The sequence below is a fragment of the Olea europaea genome, unplaced genomic scaffold (assembly GCF_002742605.1).
Source record: "Olea europaea var. sylvestris unplaced genomic scaffold, O_europaea_v1 scaffold1929, whole genome shotgun sequence".
In the NCBI taxonomy this organism is placed as follows: domain Eukaryota; kingdom Viridiplantae; phylum Streptophyta; class Magnoliopsida; order Lamiales; family Oleaceae; genus Olea; species Olea europaea.
In genome coordinates this window covers 90,415-115,363 of record NW_019237118.1, presented here as the reverse complement: position 1 = coordinate 115,363, position 24,949 = coordinate 90,415, and the positions used below count along the sequence as shown (strand labels likewise).

At 34.1% G+C, this 24,949-nt stretch overlaps 2 protein-coding genes and 1 pseudogene across 5 annotated transcripts; 1 reads left to right on the top strand and 2 right to left on the bottom strand.

Moving 5' to 3' along the window:
* The first annotated feature begins 3,999 nt into the window (after positions 1 to 3,999).
* On the top strand, positions 4,000 to 5,174 carry LOC111379071 (annotated as a pseudogene).
* A 2,295-nt stretch (positions 5,175 to 7,469) lies between these two features.
* On the bottom strand, positions 7,470 to 16,079 carry LOC111379074 (putative CCA tRNA nucleotidyltransferase 2). 2 transcript variants are annotated; one of them, XM_023002399.1, is made up of 15 exons: positions 15,694 to 16,079; positions 15,037 to 15,167; positions 13,533 to 13,650; positions 13,195 to 13,247; positions 12,623 to 12,672; positions 12,402 to 12,500; positions 12,083 to 12,192; positions 11,868 to 11,995; positions 11,045 to 11,111; positions 10,521 to 10,604; positions 10,294 to 10,356; positions 9,996 to 10,140; positions 8,957 to 9,124; positions 8,047 to 8,144; positions 7,470 to 7,948 (listed from the first exon to the last, which is right to left on the bottom strand). In XM_023002399.1, exons 1-15 carry the CDS (start codon positions 16,054 to 16,056, stop codon positions 7,847 to 7,849), a joined length of 1,779 nt encoding a protein of 592 aa, XP_022858167.1. In that variant the 5' UTR covers positions 16,057 to 16,079; the 3' UTR covers positions 7,470 to 7,846. The 2 variants fall into 2 exon arrangements, with proteins under 2 accessions (XP_022858167.1, XP_022858166.1); XM_023002398.1 differs by having other exon boundaries at positions 7,483 to 7,951; positions 15,694 to 16,078.
* A 3,955-nt stretch (positions 16,080 to 20,034) lies between these two features.
* Positions 20,035 to 24,490, bottom strand: LOC111379081. 3 transcript variants are annotated; one of them, XM_023002412.1, is made up of 4 exons: positions 24,331 to 24,490; positions 24,170 to 24,208; positions 22,455 to 22,570; positions 20,035 to 20,496 (listed from the first exon to the last, which is right to left on the bottom strand). In XM_023002412.1, the coding sequence occupies exons 3-4, from the start codon at positions 22,549 to 22,551 to the stop codon at positions 20,276 to 20,278; spliced, it is 318 nt and encodes a 105-aa protein (XP_022858180.1). In that variant the 5' UTR covers positions 22,552 to 22,570; positions 24,170 to 24,208; positions 24,331 to 24,490; the 3' UTR covers positions 20,035 to 20,275. The 3 variants fall into 3 exon arrangements, with proteins under 3 accessions (XP_022858180.1, XP_022858178.1, XP_022858179.1); XM_023002410.1 differs by lacking the exon at positions 24,170 to 24,208 and having other exon boundaries at positions 24,331 to 24,489; XM_023002411.1 differs by lacking the exons at positions 24,170 to 24,208; positions 24,331 to 24,490 and adding an exon at positions 22,659 to 24,151.
* Between the last annotated feature and the right edge of the window lie 459 nt (positions 24,491 to 24,949).

Sequence of the window (24,949 nt, the reverse complement as noted above, 5' to 3'; positions counted from 1 at the left end):
AACAGCAAGCAAAAATTGCAGAAAATCAGCATCAACAACAGCAGGAAGAACATTTGTTCACTGCTGTCAACTACAAAATTTGTAGCGATGATGGAACTTGGTTGCTGGATAGTGGATGCACTCATCATATGACTTCAAACTCGAGCATCTTTATTGAATTGAATGAATCATACAGATCAAGAGTCAAATTTAGCAATGGAGAACATGTAGAGGTCAAAGGAACTGGTATGATTGCTGTGGAGACTCCAACAAGTACTAAACACATATCTGATGTACTTTATGTACCTGACATAGATCAAAATCTATTTAGTGTAGGCCAATTGCTAGAGAAAAATTACACCTTAATATTTAAGAATAAAGCCTGCACTATACTAGATACAAATGATCATGAATTGATGTCTGTTATGATGAAGAATAGAAGCTTTCCTTTAGAATGGAAAAACATCACTACTCATTCATTTTCTAGTATGGTGGTTGAGTCTTCCTTGTGGCACAAAAGATTTGGCCATGAAAACTTTACCTCACTTAAGCACTTGCATAAACTTGATCTAGTAAATAACATGCCGACATAAATGATGATGCTTGTGTATGTGATGTTTGTCAATTTGGGAAGCAAACAAGACTGCCATTTCCTAAAAATCAGTTAAGAAGAGCTTCATGTAAGCTTGAACTAGTTCATTCAGATGTGTGTGGTCCAATGAGGATACCTACTTTAAATAGCAGTAGATATTTTGTTCTTTTTATTGATGGCTTGAGAAGAATGTGCTGGGTTTATTTTTTAAAGTTGAAATCTGAAGTTGCATCCGTGTTTCAAAAATTTAAAAATTGTGGAGAATGAAAGTGTTTGCAGGATTAAAGCCGTTAGAACCGACAACAGAACTGAATACAGTTGTGATAAGTTTGACAAATTCTGTAATGCCATGGGAATCAAGCACCAGTTGACTGTTTCATATTCTCCTCAGCAAAATGGTGTGTGTAAGAGGAAGAATAGGACAGTGATGGAGATGGCTAGGTATTTGATGTTTGAAAAAAAAATTCCAAAAGAATTCTGGGTTGAAGCTGTTAACACGGCAATATATCTTTTCAATACATTGCCCACAAAAGCCTTAGAAAAGAAAACTCCATTTGAAGCTTGGTATGGAGTCAAACCTGACGTTGCACACTTAAAAGTATTTGGTAGCATTTGTTTTACTCATATCCCTGATGCAAAAAGGTATAAGTTGAGCCAGAAGGTTGAGATTGACATTTTGGTTAGGTATTGTGACAATGCCAAGGGGTACAGAGTCTACAATCCTCAAACCAAGAAGATGACAGCTAGTAGGGATATCAAAGTTGATGAAGATTCTTCATGGAATTGGGAGACAAGTTCAATAGTTAAGAAGCAAATTCAAGGAGTAATACCCCAAGAAAAAGATGCCATTATCAGTGAGGATGAAGCAGAATCTAATAGTGGTTCAGATTCAGAAAATGCAGTGATTAGAACAAGATCACTTGCAGATGTGTATGCTAGCTGCAATTCAGCCATGCTCGAACCTTCTAATTTTTTTGAAGCGGCAAGTTCACGAGGTTGGATGGTAGCAATGGAGGAGCTGGCCACGATTGAGAAAAATGATACTTGGGTGCTAGTTGACAGACCAATAAATAAAAATGTAATTGGAGTTAAATGGGTTAACAGAACCAAGCTAAATCCAGATGGTTCAATTAATAAATTCAAGGCCAGACTGGTTGTAAAAGGCTATTCTCAGCGGTATGGTGTTGATTTCTTGGATACCCTTGCTCCGGTAGCAAGGTATGAAACAATAAGGCTATTGATTGCTTTAACTGCTCAAAAAGGTTGGAAAATTCATCAATTGGATGTTAAGTCAGCTTTTTTAAATGGATATTTGCATGAAGAAATTTTTATTGAGCAACTAGAAGGCTTTCTTGTTGCAGGAAATGAAGACAAGGTGTACTTGCTTAAGAAAGCTTTGTATGGATAAAAGCAGGCTCCGAGGGCCTGGTATAGCAGAATTGATGACCATCTTGGTAGCCTTGGTTTCACCAGAAGCTTGAATGATCAAACCCTTTATGTAAAGCAAGTGCAAGAAGATATGATTATTATTTCACTATATGTTGATGATCTTCTAGTGACTGGAAGCAACTTTGCTTTAATTGAAATGGTGAAATCAGAATTGAAGAAAGCATTTGATATGACAGATTTGGGGGAAATGCAATACTTTCTTGGCATAGAAATACATCAAACACAACAAGGAATCTTTGTTTGCCGAAGAAAGTATGCTAAGGAAGTTTTAAGAAAGTTCAATATGGAAAATTGTAAACCAGTAAGCACTCCCCTAATTTAGAATGCAAAATTGATGAAGGAAGATGGAGCTAAAAAGATAGATGCTAGAGTTTATAGAAGTTTAGCGGGGTGCTTGTTGTATTTAACAGCAACAATACCAGATATTACATTTGTTACAAATATGTTGTGAAGATTCAGACAAGAGCCAAGTGAAATACACTTTCAAGCAGCAAAAATGGTTTTGAGATACATTAAATGGACTGAAGAGCTGGGAATTTGGTTTAGAAAGTTTGAAATTCTGAAGTTGATTGATTTTATAGATAGTGATTGGGCTGGATCTTTTGAAGACATGAAAAGCACCTCTGGTTATGTATTTTATGTTGGCTCAAGTGTTATTTGTTGGAATTCAATGAAGCAGAAAACAGTAGCACAGTCCACAGCAGAAGTTGAATACATTGTAGCCTCAGAAGCTACAAATCAAGCACTTCGGTTGAGGAGAGTGTTAGAGGATCTCAAACGCAAGCAAGAAGAAGCAACAATCATCTATTGTGACAACCAATCTGCATTAGCTATGGTGAAGAATCCTGTGTTTCACGGAAGAACCAAGCATATTAAGATCAAGTATCACTCGATTAGAGAAGCACAAGAAGAAAAGGAAGTGGAACTTGTAAGCTGCAAATCAAAGGATCAAAATGCAGATATTCTAACCAAATCCTTACCTAAAGCAAGATTTGAAACACTTAGAAACAGTCTTGGGGTTTCCAGCAAAAGTGCCAAGGAGGAGTGATGAAGTCAAATTGACACTTTTGCTGTAAATATTATTATTATTATTATTTTGTACTTTTTATCAGCTTGAAATTAGCTGAATTTAATGATAAAAGCTGGTAGTTTTTACCAAAATATGGTCCTGCATGTTGTAAGGAAAGCTGTCAAAAAAAGTTAGTATGTATTAGGTAAAGTGCTGTTGACTATTTTTGCTAGAAACTTCTTGTAATCTCTATATATTTGAGATGTAATAGATCAGCTCGTTTTTGGGAGTGAACTTACTGAACAATATATCAACTTCCATCCTCTTTGTTCAAAAATCTTTCAAGAGCAATGTTCACTCACCATTATAGATTTTATGTTGTATTGAGAAGAAAGAAATTTTACAATGAAAAGTCTCACATTTTCCTCGTGTGTAGAAAAATGACTCCCATTTCCATTTATGGTTTTTGAAAAAGTCGACTTATACAATCAAAAGAACAAACTCGAAAAAATGACCTTGGAAAATTCATACAAAATTAAATGAGTTAAGATTGAATTTGAATCCTTGCTTAGCGTAACAGTGAAATGATAGAATAATTAATTGTTGAATGAGTTGATAGTGAATTTCAAAATTTATCTATCAGTAAGCGAGCTTTTCAACATCCACATAAGATAAACAACTGTGTTGGGCGTTGTGGCCTTTACCAACTAGTGAAAAAAGATGTTCTTCCTCTTCTGGCAATGAAATGTTTTTACTTTTCGATAATGAATGACACATATACCAAAATTTCAAGAGGGTTTTTCATCTCTCCTACTCTCCTTTCGACTCTTTGTGCTGGCTGTATAACTGCATTAGTATCCTGCCAACATTCAATTTTGGTAGGTTTCTATGTTTTCTTTCCTTTTCTATGCCTTCATCTTATTCCACTTTAAGATACATTCATGTAGAAAACTAAGAGAAAATAAGCAAAATGGCTAGAAATGAGAATAGAATCCTCATAATGGGAGGAACAGGCTACATTGGCAGCTATATGGTGAAGGTCAGCATCAAATTAGTCCATCCCACATGTTTATTCAAGGCCAAACTCTTCCAAGACAGAATTGCTGAATGAGTTTGAGTCGATGGGTGCCGTTATTGTCAAATTAAGTAACTTGTGAACTTCATGTCACGAATTTTATACACGTGCGGTTCTTAATATTTAATTCTAAGTTGCAATGTGCTTGCAGGGAGAGTTAGAGGATCATGACAAGTTAGTTTCAGTGCTTAAAGAAGTTGATATGGTGATCTTTGCAGTGGCTTTTCCTCAAGTTCTTGATCAACTCAAAATCATAGAGGCCATCAAGGTTGCTGGTGGCATAAACTTGATTTTGGTTGCTCTCAGGAATACGAGATTAAGGCTTAATTCATAATGAGTTTATCGTTGCAGAAGTTCCTTCCATCTGATTTTGGCTGCCAAGAGGATAGAATCGGTGTACTGCCCCCATTCCAAGAAGTCCTTGACAAAAAGAAGAAAATCAGAAGGGCCGGAGAAGAAGCAAAAATCCCACACACTTTTGTGTCTGCAAATTGCTTTGGTGCATACTTCATAAATTATTTGCTCCGACCACATGATCAAAAGGAGGAGATAGCAGTATATGGCAGTGGTCAGGCATAAAGGTAAATCCAACATTACTGCAATTCTCTCAAACTATTTTTCTTTGTATAGAACTAGCTTTGTTTATCGTTTTCATTATTCTGTTCGATTCACAATCCATCACTCTCAAAACCATTATCGAGGTGTTGCAACTTGAAATGGATTGCTAATAAGACTTCGTTATTTGTTCAGTTTTCGCGCCGTTACATCTATTGCTAAATTTAAACAAAAAGAAAAAATTTCCCTTTTTGTGTACATGTTATATTTGTTCAGCTGTGCTGAATTTCGAAGAAGATATTGGAATTTATACTATAAAAGTGGCGACTGATCCAAGAGCATGCAATCGTGTCGTTTTATATCGGCCATCAACCAACATTATATCATAGCTGGAGTTGATCTCTTTGGGGAAGAAGAAAACGGGTCGGACGTTTAAGAAGATTCATGTCCCAGTGGAAGAAATTGTCTCTCTTAATGGACTCTGCTACACAAATAGGGCATGTGACAGGATTTGAAAACAGGAGACGCGCGTCAACTATTCATTAGGAAGTTAAAAAAAAGAGCCAAACACTTGACACCTGTTTTTAAATCCTGTCAACTGTCCCTGTCTGAGTAGCTTAACTGTTAATTTTATATTTAAGTTTACATCAAACTGCAAAATTAAATCTGGCCTGATCTATCACATCTAGTCCAGATCTTGCCCTATGCTCTTCGAACTATATAATGACGGCCATTGATGGGCAAGCTAAAGGTGTCTGATTCAAGAAAAGAAAAGTTTCTTCCATTATAGAAATCTAATGAGCCTATACTTAATCATNNNTGATAAAACAAGACAAAATTTTCAACATCCCACGTTGTCTACAACCAGACGCAGCACGCCCCACATGGCTAATATGGTGGCGCATATTATTTACAAGCACTTAAAAGTGCTGACAGAATCCATAACATCTTCTCATTTGCTAATTAGAGATGATATGTCCAAGTATCAAGATGGTACTGTGAATACATTAAGTTCAGGACAACGAATGTAGACTATTCCTAATATGCTCGATTTAACGTCTCTCTTAATATTATCAACCGTTTAATACATGCATAATTTTATAACTTCAACAACCATTCTCACTTTAATTCTACTTTCTTAACCCTCTCAAATTTTCATGATAATCTTTCGATACTTGCTAAGTAATCACTACTAGAATTTACATTTTTTGATGATACCACAACAGATAGTCGTCATGAAAAAGTAATAATGACGCTGTTATGACTATTCTAAGATTCATTTTTAATCAGATGACAAAACATGCACCAAACACGATGCAAAAATCTATCTAATATTAAACTAATATCTCACATTTCCGAGCAAGAAGCCAAGCTTTCTCCTTCAGTACATGACATCACTTTTTATGTTCTCAAATAATTTTGCATGTTATTCTTCATGTATAATCGATCGACATCTTATTTCATTTTCTCTCTAGGCTTCTTTCTTTCTCATTTCCATTGAAAGTGATCCTAAATCCATAATTTCTAGAAGAAAAAAATGAGTGGATCTTACTCAAGAATCAGAAAAGTTAATAAAACAAGATCGAAATCTATAGATCTTTCTGATCTTTCTTTCCCATATCATACACCAAGATCCATTGCAGAAAACATCCCCAAATCCCTGGAAATCAAACAAAACAACCTCAAAAACAATCCCAGAATGCCGGATTCGATACCAGAAGATGAAAATGAGGATGGCATAGGAGAGATCTCTGGAGATGTCTTGAATAGAAACTGTTTTGTCCCTTCCCATGAGGACGGGGCTGAGAAATCATATATTCAGACAGTGGTGAAGAGGTCGTTTTCCTTAAAGAGATCTTCTTCAGTGTCTGAAGGGTATAGTAGAATCCATCACCAGTGTGATTTAACTGCTGCCGATGAACATGATGATGAAGAACACATGAAGAACTCAAATTCACAGGCAAACCCCATGAGAAAGAAAGGCAAGATTCTTCAAGCTTGTAGGCGATTATTTGGATTTTAGATTAATTACTTCTGTTTCGAGGCTCGATGCACATATTCGGGCAGCTACAAATTAAGTTTTATTTCAATAAATTTGAGGCTCTCTACACGAATCTATTTTCACAATATTAGATCCACTTGGATGATCCTAAAGTAAGTGGATCCTTTTTTCAAATTGTATTGAATTTTGCCAAACGACCGGCATGTTTGACACAATGGGTGACTGCACCCTCACATGCCGAGGTAGGTTCCACCTGAATTTAAAATCCGACCCACCTGTGTCGTGTGTGCACGATCGGTCATCCCTGCAGCACTGTAGCTCGGTCCAATTGTTTTAGTTGCATTATGAATATTACCCACTACAGATTTAAATTATTCAAGCTTGTGTCAGCTATTCGAACAAAAATAAGTTAATCTCTGTTAATAAATTTGAATAAGCTACATAAATCCCTTTTCGTAATTCCATTCACTTGAGTGTTGGATTTATTAGAAGATATAAAATAAGCAATGCTTAATTCACTTTCTACAACGCTTGGACATGTTAAACATTATACTTGAGCGTTTGAATATGTTATCCTATCCCGTCATGCTTAATTCTGCATAATAAACAAATCTTCAGAATCGTATAAATATGTTAGTTTGTTTCATTCCCATCTTCATCTTCTTCCTCGTCCAAGAGGAGAACAATGCGACACCAATAGAATTATAGAACATACAAAAAATTAGCTTTTTCTGTAGAACTGTATCGAAACTTTCAACACTTTTCTCTTGGACAAATTTCTGTCGCAGAAATTTACGTCAAGAACCTGTAGCAATTCAATGGGAGATAAAGTTTCATACATTTAGCTACTCAAGCTGTAATTCCATTTCATCCCTCCAGCTAAACAATATATGGCATTGAAAAGAATCTTTACACGTCAAAAATGAACAAGAACATCTGCGGTTCAAAAATTGAGTACTATGACATAAGAAAACTATGCCATAATTTATCCTAGATAATTACACAACAGTTCCTATCCTTTTTCATTTTTTTTTTCCCGAGGAACGGGATATTTTACATGTTCGTTTTTAATTTTAAGCCTTCCAGAACAGGAGTGATCTCTGTGGCTCTCGAATATTGTTTGAGAAATTAAATAAACAATTTCTCAAGACAGAGTAAGTTTGTAGGTTGAACTTCAGCAAAGAATCACTCTGTCCTCGCACGTTTCGAATGAGTTTGCCTCATCCAATCAATGCATTCGTCTGCAGACCCAGAGGGGTGTGCAAGCTGCCACTCGAGCAGTTTTTGCTGCTGAAAGAAAGGAAAATATACTATCATCAGTTAGCGTTCTAATTTCTATATATTTTTAATATAAATTTTAAAGTCGAAAAGCAGATAAGAAGTACCCATTCCTTAACCACGGGTCCTCCTGATTTGATCTGCAAGACATTCATGATATCCTTTCCATTCACCAATGGTTTCATTTCCCATACTCTTTCTAAGCCTGCATCGCGAGAAAAGCAGAGACAATCATTTGCAGATTTGTATAAGAGAGGAGTGGGTGGGCTGGGTTATTTGAAGGGGGTGACAGATTTTTATTATTTTTCCTACATTTATTCTTTTATTGTTTCTTATATTAAAATTTATTTGAGATTTACCCATTATACCCTTACAAGAGTGCCCCACGTGCTATTTTAACGGTATATTGGATCGAAACTAAGACTAAAAGTGCAAAAGAAATGGGAAGGGATGGGGATTTACAAATGTTCCAAATGGAAGGTAGCAAACAACTTGCTGTAGAGGTGGTAGGGTGGGGACATCCACTACAATTTTCCCTATATAAAATATATAGGAGTGCCAGGAAGCATGCATTAGACAGACACTCACAGGCCTGGGGAGAGAGTATTTGTCATAATGATGACTTATCATAGTTTTCATTGCATTTTGACATTTTCTATTTAATCAAACCTTTACGGGCACTCCCAACCATTTTATGAACGGATGGATGAAACCATGTTACCCACAGATCCATAGGAGCAAAATGCAATAATAAAATGAAAAACCCACTTTCATCATAAAAATACAAAAAATTTAGAAAAAAAAAAAAAAATATCTATCCTTCCTTGTAAACCTATAAACATATTTAGCTTATTTAGGATAGGATTCTTCAACCGGAGAATTTCAACAAACAAATACCAATATTGTACAGCAAATGCTAAAAATTAGTTAGTTAACTCGTGAAGCTAGAGATTTATTTAAAAACTGACAGATAAGTTAATTTATGAATATAAGTAGAGTGTAAGGATCGGGCAATACCTAGTTCCAGAATTGCTTTCTCAATCCTGTTAAATAATTCTACTTTTTTGTCCAATTCATATTCGTTGTTTGATGAATTTGTAGAGCAAACAATAATGGCAGCGCGCAACAGCATGGAAAGCACGAGGGCAGCACGCCAAAACTCTTTAATTTCTCGCAGCAGCAATCCTATGGGTTTGAACAGAGTTAGCAACTATTAAGTATTTCGCAGATGGGAAATTGATATTGGTAAAAAATTTATTCATAAAAAATGGAAGTGAATTAAATGTCATGTATCTTGCTTTCTGCATTTCACAAAATGGGGTTCAAGCAGCTTCGAGATTTCTCAAGTCCCTATACAATCCCATATTCCATGATTACAAACATTTGACATCACCATTTATGAACAGCAAGGCTAATTAGGACCGCCAGGTATAATAAAAATATTATGATAAACCCTTCAAATAAGAATCAAGTATATTCCCCTCAAGGTTCCATATATGGTAATTAATGGGATTCTTTGGATACAGAGGTAAAAACTATGAAAGTCTCAGGCAAGTAAACCAATCAAAGTTTTCCGTTACAGTGAAGACACATCTTCGTGCTTCTAACTACTTTGAAGATTTAACTCAATTTTACAGAGAACCTGATGTTATAAAGTTTCTTTTGCCAGTAATACATTCTACTTGACCCCCCGTGAGATCAACTAAAGCCACTTTTAGAAGATTATGGATAGTTTCAAAGCCCCAAATACAGTTTCAGCTTTTGTTTCAGTGTTATGACTATCCAAAATTTCTGAAGAATAAACTTTGTCAATACTGTCTCAACAGAAAACCTTTCTGATCCCGTTGCACATATTTCACTCAATAAGAGAGATGGAAATTGTGCTTTCAAACTTCAATCAGAGAGACAGGACAAGTAGATCTCTACAGACAACCACTACAGATATACTCAAGATTCAAGTGTGATTTACTGCAGGTGAATGGCAGCTTATTGAAGGAATAGCAATTGGTGCATAGAAAATGTCAAATGTAATATCTAGGGGGAGAAAATCATTTACCAGCCAATATTCTGAGTTTTGAGGCAACGGAAACAGCAATAATTTCTCTTTTCCACTCAACTTCAAGAATTTGTATATCCTCATTAGACAGAATCAAAGGAATCAAAGATACGAATTTTTCCGCTGCAAGATGCAAACTCAGAACCTGTCCGCCAATGACAATTCTATTGATAGTAAGAAACTTCTCCATTTGCAAAGAGAAACAGACTTGATTCTAAAATGTAAGCAACATGCAAAACATTAAAAAAAAAAAATTTAAAAAAAAAAAACCGAAAAAGAAGAGTGACCAAGCACATACAGTTTCAGCATCACTAGCCTTCAGCTTGAGAGAATTGCGAAAGATGTAACTCACAACTGGGATCTGTTCAAAAATAAAGAATTGGTATGAATAGATACGAGAATAATGGGGCGAAAAACAATTCTGAACTCAACTTTCTGACATGTCATGCACAAGAATAAATGACAAGAAACATTCAAGATAAAGATAGGAAATTACAGTTCATAACTACAAAGATCATAATTTACCTTTTTCCCTTTGTTGTCTCTGTAAATAGTCTTCCTAAATGGAAGAAATAAAGCAGCATACATGCAGAGCCTTCTATGATCATCCTAAAAATCACGACGAAGGAATGTGAAAAGTAGAAACCTTACAAATAAACCTTCTATTGAGGACATTAAGTGCTAGTGAAAAATTACTCGCACATTCTTCAATTAAGTATCCTCTGTTTATTGGGAAGGATATATCTCTAGCTAGCCACCAGTTTAATTGGCTTAGACATGCATTGTGATTATAAAATGAAAGACAAAAGCAATATTATAAAATTTTACATCTGTTCAGCAAAACAACACTAAAAAGTTTCCAGTAGGTTGTAAATTTACAAAGTCTACTCCACTTTAATGACGACCAAAATCTTGCTACAGGACTTGACAATGCCAACTGAATTTTCTTCCTATATAAGGGCACTGCTATATCTCTTTCAATATAAAGAATGCAAGGGAAATAATTATATAGCTTAACATTAAACTTACATACACCCTCCACTACTCACAGTTAATGAGGAGAGTTCAATTAACTGCAAAAGTCTTGACGTTGAATCCATGCAAGCAACACAAAGCCTAGTCATAAAATTTAATAAAAAGGAAAGTAAGATCTTGACACACATGGCCACGAGAAGAATCACAAAGATACATACCAAGAAAGAAAGGAAATGTTGATATTCGAAACGGAAAATGCTGGAAGCAGACTATATTAAAGTGATTGAATAATCCTTAGTCCTCTCGAGATACCAAATCCAAAGAGACCCACAAGCATTCACATAATTAATGAACCTTTGTGAGATATTTCACTATCTAGTTTGTTTCTTTTCTGATTTTTTTTAATCTGCCATCCATCTATTTTAGTTGTATACGAGAGCATTATGATCCAGGGCAACTGTACTGACACTTCTCCTCCAATTATGACAATACAGAGTGAGCCAGTGAAACTTTAATTGGCCAACAAATCAAAGATTTAGTTGGCAAAGCTAGTACGAGGGCTTGAGAATTCAAGCTGGAAGTACACTTAAATGCTTGTATAAAGGCTAGTAAAACAAGTAAAAGATTGCACAGCATTTATACCTTAATAATCCACATTTAGATTTTAAAAAATAATGAAATTGTCATCTAAGAGAAATAGAACTTCAACTTGGCAGAATTCCAAAGACACAGTCATCAAGGTTTGGAGGTTAAGCGAAGTGTAAATGTGTTTTGTGGATATAACCAGATTGAACTTCCAAAATGCAATTTCCCTAAAATTATAAACCACCATTATTACCTTTCTTTTATTTAAGAGATAAATTCAAAATGAACTTTAAACATGAACCAGGAAGAAACCTTTCACATCCTTCTGAAGTTGAAGGCTCTGGCCCAGAAGGAAGACTAAACACAGCCCAGAACAATTGCAGATCAGAAATGTATGTCATTGCTTTCACAGGATGATTGCCAGATATCATGAGATCAATCTGTTCAATAAGGAGAGAAAAATAAAAAAATTATCACTGGTCAAATTGAGAACATAATGATCCAAAAAACAAATTATACAAGCATACTTCATGACCAATACGTTCTCTACTAATTTTATCAGCAATTGCAGCTTTGACGTCATCATCTGCAGCAGCTATCTTCAGCTCTTCATCTAGCATAAATCCAAACCTTGCACCTAAAGAACCATGATCAGGCTTGTTTCTGACGTAGGAGGATTTAATGTAATCTTATGTTATAAATATAACATATTTTCTGCAGAATCATATCTTCACACCATAGCATTAGCTAAGCTAAATATAATTCGTCATTTCTCCTTGCTAAGGCATAATTAAATCGAATTTATAAAGACCAGAACATGGAAAAGAGAAGTCGCTTGTGAACTACCAAATCGGATAGCTCGAAGAACTCGTAGGGGATCATCCAAAAATGTCTGCTTTGGAGGCAGCGGGGTCACAATTTTTCCTGACTTCAAGTCCATAATGCCTGTATTCATCAAAAAGAGATCCATCACATTAAAGAGGGTGCACAAAATAAATAAATAATAATAAAAAGCATTGTGGCTCAATTCGACTAATTGAATTAGCTTAAGAAAAAAATATAATTACCTCTTCCAGTAAAATCTTCAACAGAACTTGTGTTGATATTGTAGAACAAGCTGAAGAATAGCAGTTTCAGGAGGCAAAAGAATAAGCTAATTGATGCAATATTATAAGAGATTATATTATTTAGTTTCCAATTTCGAATCTTACTTTAGGAAACACAATTATGATTTGATTTTTAGTATTTCCTTACTTAAGGGCTTATGCAATGTAATTCAAACATTATTGAATGAAATAAAAATTGATATTTCCCCTCCTCTTCTATTTCTCCCTCCTTTCTCTTCTTTCTCCCCTTTCCCCTTCTCCTATTGTATTCTACGTCACTAATTCTACACATTTTAATGATATCAAAAGGAAGCGAATGACGTATATCCTCAGACATACTTGAAAAATACATGTTTTAATTATGTGCACAAAAATCAACATCTATTTCCATTCCAAGAATCAGAGAGAGAGAAAGGAGGAGAAGAAACATTTAGAAGACCATATAACACTTAGGAAGCTAAGATAATTTTTGCGCCATTATAGAGCTTGCTCTGTAGCATTATCAGCAAACTACAAACACTAGAGAAAAATACCTATTGATGGTTAAATCCCTTCGATACGCATCCTCTTCTGCAGTGCCAAATTTCTGCAAAAGAAATTTGAAACAAAAGATTTTAACCTCTTAAGGAGATTGTAATGTGTTAATATTTTGAGAAACAGAAACTGACATGCTAGAAAATGTCATCAAGGAAGCATATGCCTTAGAAAGTGGTGGCAAAGGAGATGATGAAATACTAAAATTTGGATCATTACATTACATATAAGTATCTACTATTTTTGGTTTAATGTAAAATATGCAATATTCAGCATATAGGTCAAGATATTTTACTTTTTCCTAAAAAAATCATGTAACAAACTTCAAAACATTTACCATAGTTGGAATGCGGCTATTCTCACTGTAGTCTTCAGATCTTAAGTTGACAAAATCAATCCATACATCAAAAAGGCGCATCCTTGCTGTTTCCAAATGTTTTGATTGATCAGGATTGCTGCCAAACGAAAACAACGCTATTAATGAACACTTTACACCTTGAACCAACATTATATATACAGAAATGGCTTTCCTGTGGAGACAAATGATAAATAGTCCACGTAAAAGTAGTAGGATAGTGTATGACAAATGTTTTTCAACAGGTAAGGGTAAAACTGTAAAAGAAAAAAATAATGATAAAAGGGTATTTGGAGTAAAAAAGGAAGCATTTCAGCCAGCAGTAGAATTTTGTAGGAAATTGCATCAATCCCTAATGGCTGCGGATCAGAAGTATTTCCTTATTTTTTAACTAAATATATGTCAATAAAATTTGCAACAAAACCACAAAGTAGACTTTCACAGTTAAAAAAAACATAAACAAAAGAAACGTACCATAATCTGTCACATTTAAAACTTACAACCAATTTTCTAAACCCAGCACGGATACCGAAACAGAAAAAGGCAGAGTGTCAATGGTCAAAAGGTCAAACCAGTAGTAAAAAAATGAAAAATTATAATTATAAAAATAAAAGTGTTTATTCCAAACAAAAATATTTAATGAGAATTATATTCCTAACAACAATATAGCAAAATTTTCACATTTTAAATTACAAAGTAATTAAAAATTATCCATTCTTAAGCCACCATTATTATCATCTTTAATACAATTAGATTTTAGTCTCCTCAATAAAATAAACACCCACCCATTGCTCTCTCTCTCTCTCTCCCTCCCTCCCCAAAGAAAAGACAACCACCCACAATACTTTATGTCTTTACTATGAGCGGCAACAAGCACTCCATTGTATTCACTTTTTTCATCTTGCACAGTTTTACTTTTCACTCTGTTTCAATATATGCAGCAACCCTCCAAAACAACATGATCCAACTTATATACATCCCAAAAATTCAAGAAATATCACTGGACTCAAAAATCCAAAGCCCCTATCAAATTACTCTAATGAAGGTGGTGGAAGAGGAGAAAACATGGTACCAACTACCAAGATGGAAAATAATGGTGCAGAACTTTTATTTTCTTTTTCTTTGTTATAGAAAACCATGGCCGGTTCACCGGTTTTTCCTTATACAATGTTTTCTTCAAACTGAACCAGTTTACAGTCTGGTTCCTGGTTTTGCCGCTGAGCTGACCTCTTTGGTCTGGTTTTAACAACACTGCTTACCATATACACTTTCTGACCAAAAGAAATGGTGTTTATTCACTTCAGTGCAAAGATTGGCTAATGCACCCATAACTACGATAAAAAAAAAATTGATCTTACAACTTATCTGGAAACAGAATCTTCAACTGCACTTATAGAACTGGTATTCGTACAGATCATAATACACAGGGACAAAAACATATCTTCTAAACTGCACAATCAGCAAAGATGGAGAAAAGTGAAAATACCACTGAATCACACCAATGCCATGTGTCTCTTCCCCTGCTGATAACGAGTACTCGTTTACTTTTTCGCAGAACTCCTTTCCTAACATGTTGTCCAGTGCAATGTCAATATCATAACATTCTCTGCCCAAAAGCTGCAATAATAATGATGAACATTGAGTAGCATACAAGAACAAAAAATAAATTACAAAGAAAGTTGCAGATAAAAGTAAAACTAGTTCTGAAACTTATTTTCATTTTAGAAAAAAAAAGGGGTAAAACATAACACTGCGTGTACTTCTTAAAGGAAAATAAAACACAACACTGCATGTACTCCTACAAGCCAATATAAGCTCCACAAACAGAGGCTGAGCTCTGAAACTCTCAGAAACACGTATTAAAAGTCGTATTCTTGTCAAGGAACAGCGTACTAGTAATAAATTATGTTTGCTCCACCGCAATAGTTTAGAAACAGAAAAAAAGGTGCAAATTTTCAAACAAAGGTACATTATCGCATCAAAGACATCAGCATTTGTACCTTGCCGCAGCAGTATGAGAACTGTTCTGGCATCTTAAGAACCAAAAACAAGCACAAGCAATATAGGCATACGATTATACCCTCTCCCACCATAATCATACTTCAATTCATTTTTACCAAAAAAAAAGATCAACTGTACTGACCTTATCGCGAACCCAGCCCCCGGCGACACGAAGCTGGGTTTGGAGATTGAAGTGGCGTAGAACTGCAAGAAGGCGATCGAAAATTTGCTTCTCCTTGGCAGTCAGATCGATTTGGTCCTTCACAGTAATACACACTGGAGATGTACACATTGTTGCTGTTACTGAAGAACTTCTTGCGAAACTGTAATTACAATTATAATAATAGTAAAAATTCAAACGGCGTTTTGAAATTTGATGAACATTGATGGTGGGAGGAGAAGAAGGGAATTTTGGGGTTTGGAATGGAAATTTGGAAGGTTTTAAGAAAAAGGATTGAGGGTTTGGGAAAGGGCAAATGCGATGCGTTACTATGGACAGTTTCATTCTGTTTCTGCTAGTTTTGAGAAATTTCTAAGGACCATTCAAAAAAGCATAATCAATTTCAAAATGTATTCTTTAGAGGTTATTTGTCTAAAAAATAATTGAACTTTGGATGCAAAATCTAATTAAATTAAAATATTTTCCATCCATCATTAAATAATATTTCGTTACTTGACTTCGACGAAAGTGCTTACATGGCAGCAGAATTTACAGGTGGCACAAATAAGATATAATCTCCTAAACATTGATGGATTGAGAGTATTTTGATTCTTGACAAAGTTTAATGACATTTCAACGCACTTTTAATGTTCTGTAAGGTCCAAGCGATGCGACCTAAAATTTAATTATTTTTTTGAAAAAATTAACAACATGAGAAAAATTAGAAATGGTAATTGACACGAAACATCCCTACCTTTAAATTTTTTTGTGGAAAACATCTCTATCTTTCATTTTTTGACATTTTCACCCCTACCTTCCACTTTTCATTGCGCAAAAGGTCACTTTCTTCCGTTTTGACAATTTTACCCTCCTATTCAAATAAAACAAAAAGAAAAGAAAAAATAATTAATTGCAACCATATTCCCAAAATTTCAAAAAATTACAAATCAACCATAAATTACTAATTGCTCTCCCTGATGAAGGAAGCTATGTACGACAGGCACCACCTGCCCTTCGCTATAAAATTAATTAGATAACATGATAAACTCATGCATTTTCCTGATGATAAATGAAGCAAAAGATAATAAGAAAAATTGACTAATTTTCAATCATAAGATTTACTCCAATTAAGAAATATGTGGCTCCAAAAACAATTTATAATCACGCTGAGAGCAAAAAAATTATTTTCGCTTACAAGCCATTGGCATTGCTAATAAAAATCCTCATTTTTCTTAACAACTCAAAAATTATCTTCTAAAGGATTCAAGGACATTATGGTTGTTCTAAGATAAATTGGGGTCAAAATATGCCTTCTCTTGAATTTAGCCCCTCTCGCGATTGGAGCAAAATCCATCCACCCTCATATTTTCATTTACCGCCCTTACGCGCCATTTTCTCAACCACTTCAGAATCCATAAACCCTTCTTCTTAATATTTGGGAGGCAAAGCCTCCAAGCCATCAAAAAACTCCAGAAGACCCTCACAAACTATTTTCACAGCTCTCGCTTCGTGTCGTTCACTTGCGCTAAGTAACTACCTTTTTCTCAAGTTTCATAGAGTGAGATGTATGGACTGTTCAATGAATACAATTCTCGAGGTTTGCAGGAAAATTTTAATGTTTTATGATTGGGAAAGTGAGATAGGTAATGTTGCGCTTTTAATGGATTTGAGCAAATGTATTTTATTGATTATTTAAAATAGATTATGGTTAGAAAATTCCTATATATATTCCATCTGAAAGGATGCAACCGATTTTTGACTGATTTATATTTTTTTTGAAAGTTTGAGACTATGGTTGAAATTAGTTATTTATTTTTTATTTGAATTAGAGGGTAAAATCGTCAAATTTGATGAAAATAACCATTTGTGCAATGAAAGGTGAAAGTAGGAGTGAAAATGCCAAAAAATGAAAGGTATGAAACTTTTCCACAAAAATCTTGAAAGGTAAGTACGTTTTGTACCAATTACCTCAATTAGAAAAATCAAACTAAATTGAATGCTTCTTCATCATCACAAGTAACCAAAGAAATGTTCACGATGGCCCTCAATATCATAGTACAACATTGTTGCTACCAATCAACGACAACTATTGATTTCCGTTAGGTATTCTCGAAGATTATGTTGTAATTATTTTTTCTATTACATATTTTTATGATTTTTTTTAAAAGACCACTCAAAGATTTTTCTTAAGGCTCTAACTTGTTTGAGTCACTTTCTAAATGTGATAGTCATAACTATTTATTTTTACAAAATTTCATTATAATGAAGAATAAAATAACGATAACACTAAAAAAAAAAAATGCACTTTCTAACTCAATTTTGTGTACAACTGTCAATCTTAACATAATCTCAACTTTATACCTCCCTCAATACATTTAACTAATTTAAAAATTAAAAGATCAATCGTTAAGATTTTTGTTTTACATTCTCCCGAATAAAAAATTTAAAACTTAAATTACTTTTGGAAAACCTATCGCGAAAATGAATTCATTATTTCAAAATAATTAAACTTTAGGTCGAGTGATATAAACCTCGCTAAACTTTAAAGTGTTGCTGAAATGTCACTTACTTTTATCAAAATGCTCTCATTTCATTACTAGTTGGGAGAATTGGACGACAACTTGTGCCATGCGTAAATTTTGTCGACGATATAGACTGTTCCACCAAAGCTAACTAATGAAATCTTAAAGAGCAATTGAGGAGAGCATTTTGAGAAGGAGGGCATTTGGTGTACAAGCCCACATGGGCCCTTTAATTAAGTGGCGCCCCCTATAGGTGGGGTGCTGTTTGTACATTGAGCTTTATTGTTTTGACCAAGTATTTCAAAAATATTTTAAAGTTCCAGGAGATTCCCACGATGCAACACAAAGTTCAGTTATATTTTAAACAATTAACCTCATTTTAGATAATAAAAAATCATGGTAGAATATCTTCGTTACAATGGATTGTATTAAAAAAGTTGCCGCATAAGCTAAAATAAATAATGTCCATAAAAGTTATAGGATTGTGTAGCTGACGTATAATAAAAAAGAGTTATATATTGTTAAGAGTCCGTCTCAATATGGACGTTCTATTCGAGGAGTGATGTGGCAAAAATTAAACTTCCCTTCTTTTTTCGCTCATGTTTCTTAGTTTCTCTATATTGTTTATTACTTTTTCTTTCTCCTATTAATGATACATTAGAGATTAAATTTGAATTATAAATCGAAAACATTGGCGATGAAAAAAAAAAAAAAAGAATTCAATCGTCTATTCATCATACATCAATCTCACGTACAACCCTATAGTCTTCATATCTTTCTCTCATAAAAATGACAATTCATAGAATATATTGACATTGCTCTTATAAGTCTGATGGTTCATGTTTGACTAAGCTTAAAAAAAGTTATTTATATGTAAATGAGTTCATTTTAAACTAAAAAATTTTAATATTCAAACTAAAAATAAGTAATTTGCTTATGTAAGATAGTAACTTCTATTTTCCTTTCATCAAAGACATTTTTGCGTGCAAAAAGAAAATTCTTTGCATTTTATTATTTTAGAAAAAAAAAATTGTCTTTAATGCCTCGCGTTTGTTAATAATCTTGAAACCAATTTATTTTTTGGGTAAGAAAGATTTATAAAAACATTATCATGCAGGTTAATCTTATTTGTAGATTATAAGTTGGGATCTTATAAAAGGTGTTAATAATTAAATAAAAGCTATAAACTCTTAAACAAAATAATAATAATAATAATAATAATAATAATAATAATAATAATAATAATAATAATAATAATAATAATAATAATAATAATAATAATATCTGACCAGCTTATAGTCTCCAAAAAAAAAAAAAAAACTTAACCAAACATATGCTAATCAAACATGATCTTACACCACAAGAAGTGCTCAATCCCGTCATTGAGCCCTCTTCTTCCTTTTCGACCCTTTTTACTAAGTTGTTCTCGTAAACTTATACTTCATTTCACAGATCGGACAGTTGCAAGCACTCATATTAGACTCATGAAAAGGAGCTTTCTAGACTTTGCATGAGGAAATTTGTTAATTTCTTCCATGAATCATTATAACCCAACCAGTCATACTAACACTAAACTCAATCTTGAGGATCCAATGGGAATTGCAAACTTACAAGTTAAGAGTTCGTAAATCAGCAACTCGTATTCAAAATAGTGATAGGACCTATTTGTTTCCCATATTCATAGTAAGAATGTATTTTGAAATAGTTGATTGATGAAGAATGTGTGGTAAAGAAATAAGAAAAAGTTTTAGTTTTGTCGTATAATATTATTTTGTTGAAGAATGTATGATTGAATAGAAGAGAGAGAGAAATGTAGTTTGGGAAAAATGGGTATCAAACAAGGGCATAATCACGATTCAAGAACAACTTAAGAACGAAAGGCAAGGTCAGGAAGCACAATATGGATAATCTCAAAGCTCATCTTTTGGTTTCTCTTATACTAAGGTCACTAGTAGAGGATTTTTTTAATTCTTTCTCCAGCTTGGTCCTCATTGGCAATTTTCTCAACAAAATTTCAACTTTCTAGTCTTAGTTGACATCACCTATTCTTGTTTCCCACGGTTGGATGGCGAGTCGGCTTCATTCAGTCCAGAGTGCTTTATGCTAGCCTTGGCATCGGCAACGAATTTAAGATCCCGCTCGTGTTTACTCGAGGGCTCTTTCATTGCCATGTAAATGTAGAATGCTATGACGACATTGACTGAAATGACTGCAAGGAATCCACTCAACAATGTCACAGAATGGGGAGACAACTGAACAGTACCTGTTTAAGATCATATTAGTCAATTGCAAAAAAATAATAATAATAAAATAAAATAAAATAAAATAATTTCACATTGAGAAGGATAAGGAGATGATGAACTTATTCAATCAGACAACTGAAAACATTTCACAGCACAGCTTAGCGTCTTTGTGTTTGTACGTGCCTGCATTCAGATGAGGTCGGGAGTTGGAGTGGGGGTGGTAGTGCACAGAATTGATTTACGAGCATATTTGGCCAAACTTAAAAGTAAAATTTTTTGCAAAAAAAATTTTTACTTCTCAGAAGTAACTTTTCAGGAGAACTTTTAGATCGAAAACTTACATTCTACGGTAAATCTTGACCCGCTCTTCAGAAACGTACTCCATGTTATAACATGTTTACAGGATGCAGGCATTTGAAATATCTACTTCGATTCCACGATCATACTTTTCATGCTGGTCAAATTTCATTGTGGAGGAACGTGAAAAAATGCACAGTTTGATAATGCAAGATTGTTTAAGAGCGTGATTTTAGACGGGGCAAGGGGCCAGGGCACATAACGTTCTTAAATTGGCTAAAAAAATAACGGTTCTTGAATTGGCTCAAGACCTATCGCTGTAATAATCATACAAACACAATTCAATCTAACAGCGAGCAGTATAAAGTTTAAATAGCATAAAGCACTGTGAGATGGCACAATAATCTTATTGTCATCCCAATGCTTGGAATTAAAGTATACAAGAGAGGATATTGCAAAGAGTCAGATGCCAAGATTTCTCATTTCTCACTTCTTCTCAACAATTTTAAGCTTGATTTTGCTATCCAACAACGGAACAATAGTACGACAGTGCATCAAATGTCTAGCTCCTACCTCAACTGTAATGGATGCAAAAATCATGCAATTTCATTGAAGCTTCAGGCTGCCTCTTAATGTAGAAGTATGGCAACCACTAAAATAGCTCTGAGTTTCTTCCAATAAGCAAACAGAAGTAATCTTCTGTCCAATTGTTGGACTGTGTGGAATCTAAAGACAAATATTTTACTGAGACGTATATTTAGGTAGTCCCTAAATGTTATGTCACCCTAATACTCCTACTCGATGTGAAGGATTTTAGGGGAAGGCTGTTTTTCGATAAGACCGAGATATCCTTGCACACCTCCTGCTTATGAACGTAGCACTCACCTCGAAATTGAACCATTATAAATCTATTTAGCCCCCCATTTGTTTCTCATTAAAATGAAAAATATGACCGTTATCCATCACATCAAACCATCAAATTTGAATTTTTATGTCTTGTGTGAGGCCCGCAACGGCTATATTTTTCATTCTCATTCTTTCAAAAATGGGAAACAAACGGGGCCTTATGCCCTTTCCGTGTTTCCAATCTCGTTTTGTTTATTACCGCTCCAGTAATTACAATTAAAGTTTAATGTCTAACACCAATAAATGCCGTTGAAAGTAATCGTACTTGCAAATAGCTCGTACAATTAACCAGGTATTATTAGAATGGCAAAATAAGTAAAGGAAAGTCATCTCCCCAAATATGCAGCTTTATCTATGACTGAATATTAGCAGTAAAGAAAACATAAATATATGGCAATTGGCAAACTCTAAATTTATCAATGAGAGAGATAAGATTGTAACTACAAAATTTAGCCCCTGTTTGAGCCCCATTCTTTTGGGGGGGAGGGGGGGGGGGTTTCTTAAACGGTGTTTTGACATCATTTCAACCACATATTTTTCAATAAAATAATAATACACACAAATCCAAAACATTTTCTTATTTTTTAGCCATACATTTCCCATCAATATACTATTTAAAAATGCATTCTTAAGGAAAGAATGGGGCTCAAACAAGGGCTTAATCAATCAATAAAAGTTAAGTTCAAAAATGATCATTATAAACAGAATATGCCTCTCTCTCAAATGTGGAAGTTAATTATTACCATGACATTTAGAGATGTCAAAGAAAGCTTACCAGGAAACAATTTATGGTTAAACCCATACAAAATTGCAATAGGAACTGTGCACATAAACATGGACGCAATGAGGAACTTCTGTATAACTCCTGCCATAGTTCCACTTCCTCCAACCCTGCAACAGTTGAAATTACATGCAGTTATGTTTGTTAAGGTTTAGACAGACAAAATGAACTGAAAAACACTGGGTGAGAGAAAGAAACCTCTAAGAATCAGCAATAACTCATAAGATGGATAATATAATATTCTTGAAGACAGACACTCAAACGAACAAATTTGTCCCGTCTCCAATAACTTAAGCTTGTAGATGAGTTGATTCAACATGGTAAAGCAAATGTTCTGAATTCAAGTCTCTCCACCACCCATTTATGAAAGTTGTACCCAAGTCAAGTTTTTTATGAAAATTAATGAATCCGTTTGCACATGAGTGAGCATGTTGAAGAAAAAATATAAATAAATAAATTTGTTCCATCTCTAATAGCTTAGTTTTTTGGATGACGTGGTTCAACAATTATTATAAGTACCGTCTTCAAGGGTAAACTTTAATCATAGCAAACAGCTTGCTGTCCTCTTCTTGTGACAATCAAATAACAAAGATAGACATAATATCTATGAAGAAAAGGGTGTCCAGTTCTACTGGACATGAGAATAAGAAAATCAAAAGAGAGAGTACATCTATGTACTAAGCAACAACGAAGGTAATAGATACAGAAGTTGAGAAAAACTAGGTAAGGATTATCAAACGCTCCTGAAACTCACATAAAAAAGGGAAGTGAGACACAAGCAATTCAATTGATCAAATGAATTTGAATGAAAAAACTCCTGTCATGATGAAACATGTGATACATTTGCGTACTAATGATCGTTTTAACAAGCGACCCAGTTATATCAGTCTCATGGACATGAAATAATATTTTCATCTCAAATTAAATATAACTTCAAGAACCTTTTCAAAGAATGACATGTTTGAAGCATAAAGCTTTCTCGCAGGTAGTTTAGCTTGTTTTAAGTGAGAGGATTTTCATTTACATTATACCTAAGTAAATCTTCAGTTTGCCCCTTCGTTATTAAAGTAAATGCTAAGGTTAGTACTATATTTTCTCTGGTAAGTACATTGCACCCACTTCACTATTTATACATTTCAAAGCTTAATTTTCTTTTCTTACAACATTTTCATTTTGGGTCTGGAATACCTTTGTCGTCTTTCTAATGCTAATAACTTCTTCCTTCATTTATTTATTTTTAATTGTGGTAGCTTACGAGCTTGAAAGATAGGGCAAAACCAAAGTGACACTAAGAAAGCAAGTAAAGTCCTCTCCCCATGCTTCTAACACACTCCAAGAAGCAAGGTTAGATGGAATTAAATCGAAAAAAACACACATAAATCTCAACTACCAGGTCGTTTGGAAGATTCATGTTTGCACTCATTAAAAGAAACTTTTGATAAGGATGTGCCTATCCTTAATTTTTTTTAAGAAAGTAACTTCGAAGGTTGTCTAACATCCTCTAAGCATAATAACTACTTAACCTACATAATCTACCAAAGTTGAGAACTTCAAAGAAAACAGTACATGGTACACAGCCAACAAACAACAAGAAGCAGAATAAGAAAAGATTCATATAGCAATGTGAATAATTAAGGGAAAAATGAAAAAGAAAAGAAAGCCAAAAAAGTTAGCACATTTGAGTCTTTAAGAGAAAATAACACAAACACCTGGAGCGCAATCGTGATTTCCTCAATATCCATATATTCCTAGATGTAAAACCGCAAATCATGAAATTAAATTGCAATGAAACAATGGCAAAATGCAGTTATTTTATCGTTAATTGGGAGAAATTCGGGTTCTGGAAAAGAAAAATGGCAAAGACAGTTACCTGAGTAAAAAAGTCACAACTGCGAATTCTGGTGAAATCTCGACTCGAGGCTTCCAAGGAAAGAGAAGCAGCTGATTCGAGTCAAAATGATTGAACTTGATAGATTTCTAACATTAACCCACCCTCTGGAAAGAATTAGTTTTGGGTCTATTATTGAAAGTGAAGTTTAAAATATAGCCCCCGTTTTCATTATTAACTCGTTAAAATGAAAAATATGATTATTATTCATCACATCAAATCACAATATTTGATTTTTTATCTTTTGTGTGGGTCCGTAACGACTATATTTTTCATTATTATTTTTACATTAATATATACAAAATGGGGCCATAGTTTTGTTTATAAAATATAGGGAAAATTGCAGCAGAAACTCAAAACCAAATTTTTTGAAACATTAGCAGACTTTCTCCAAATCTTTGATTTATTACAGCCGTCACCCATAAAATTTCCAAACGTTGCAGGTAAAGCCATTTTGGACGATTTCTATCCACAATTCCGTTAGTTAACCAAAAATTTAGTTTTGACAACATTTTTAATATTTTAAAAGGGGGTAAAGGAGTATTTCATTTATCACATCATATAGTAATTAAATATCCAAAATCCTCACCACCACCATCGT

Excerpts from the sequence above, each read along its gene's own strand:
- LOC111379081 (XM_023002412.1), bottom strand. The coding sequence starts at position 22,551 with ATGGCAGGAGTTATACAGAAGTTCCTCATTGCGTCCATGTTTATGTGC. Across the intron at positions 20,497-22,454 it reads TAACCATAAATTGTTTCCTG|GTACTGTTCAGTTGTCTCCC; the intron begins GTAAGCTTTCTT and ends GATCTTAAACAG.
- LOC111379074 (XM_023002398.1), bottom strand. The coding sequence starts at position 16,056 with ATGAAACTGTCCATAGTAACGCATCGCATTTGCCCTTTCCCAAACCCT. Across the intron at positions 9,125-9,995 it reads AAAACTCAGAATATTGGCTG|GATTGCTGCTGCGAGAAATT; the intron begins GTAAATGATTTT and ends TCAAACCCATAG. Across the intron at positions 8,145-8,956 it reads GAAAGCAATTCTGGAACTAG|GCTTAGAAAGAGTATGGGAA; the intron begins GTATTGCCCGAT and ends CTCGCGATGCAG.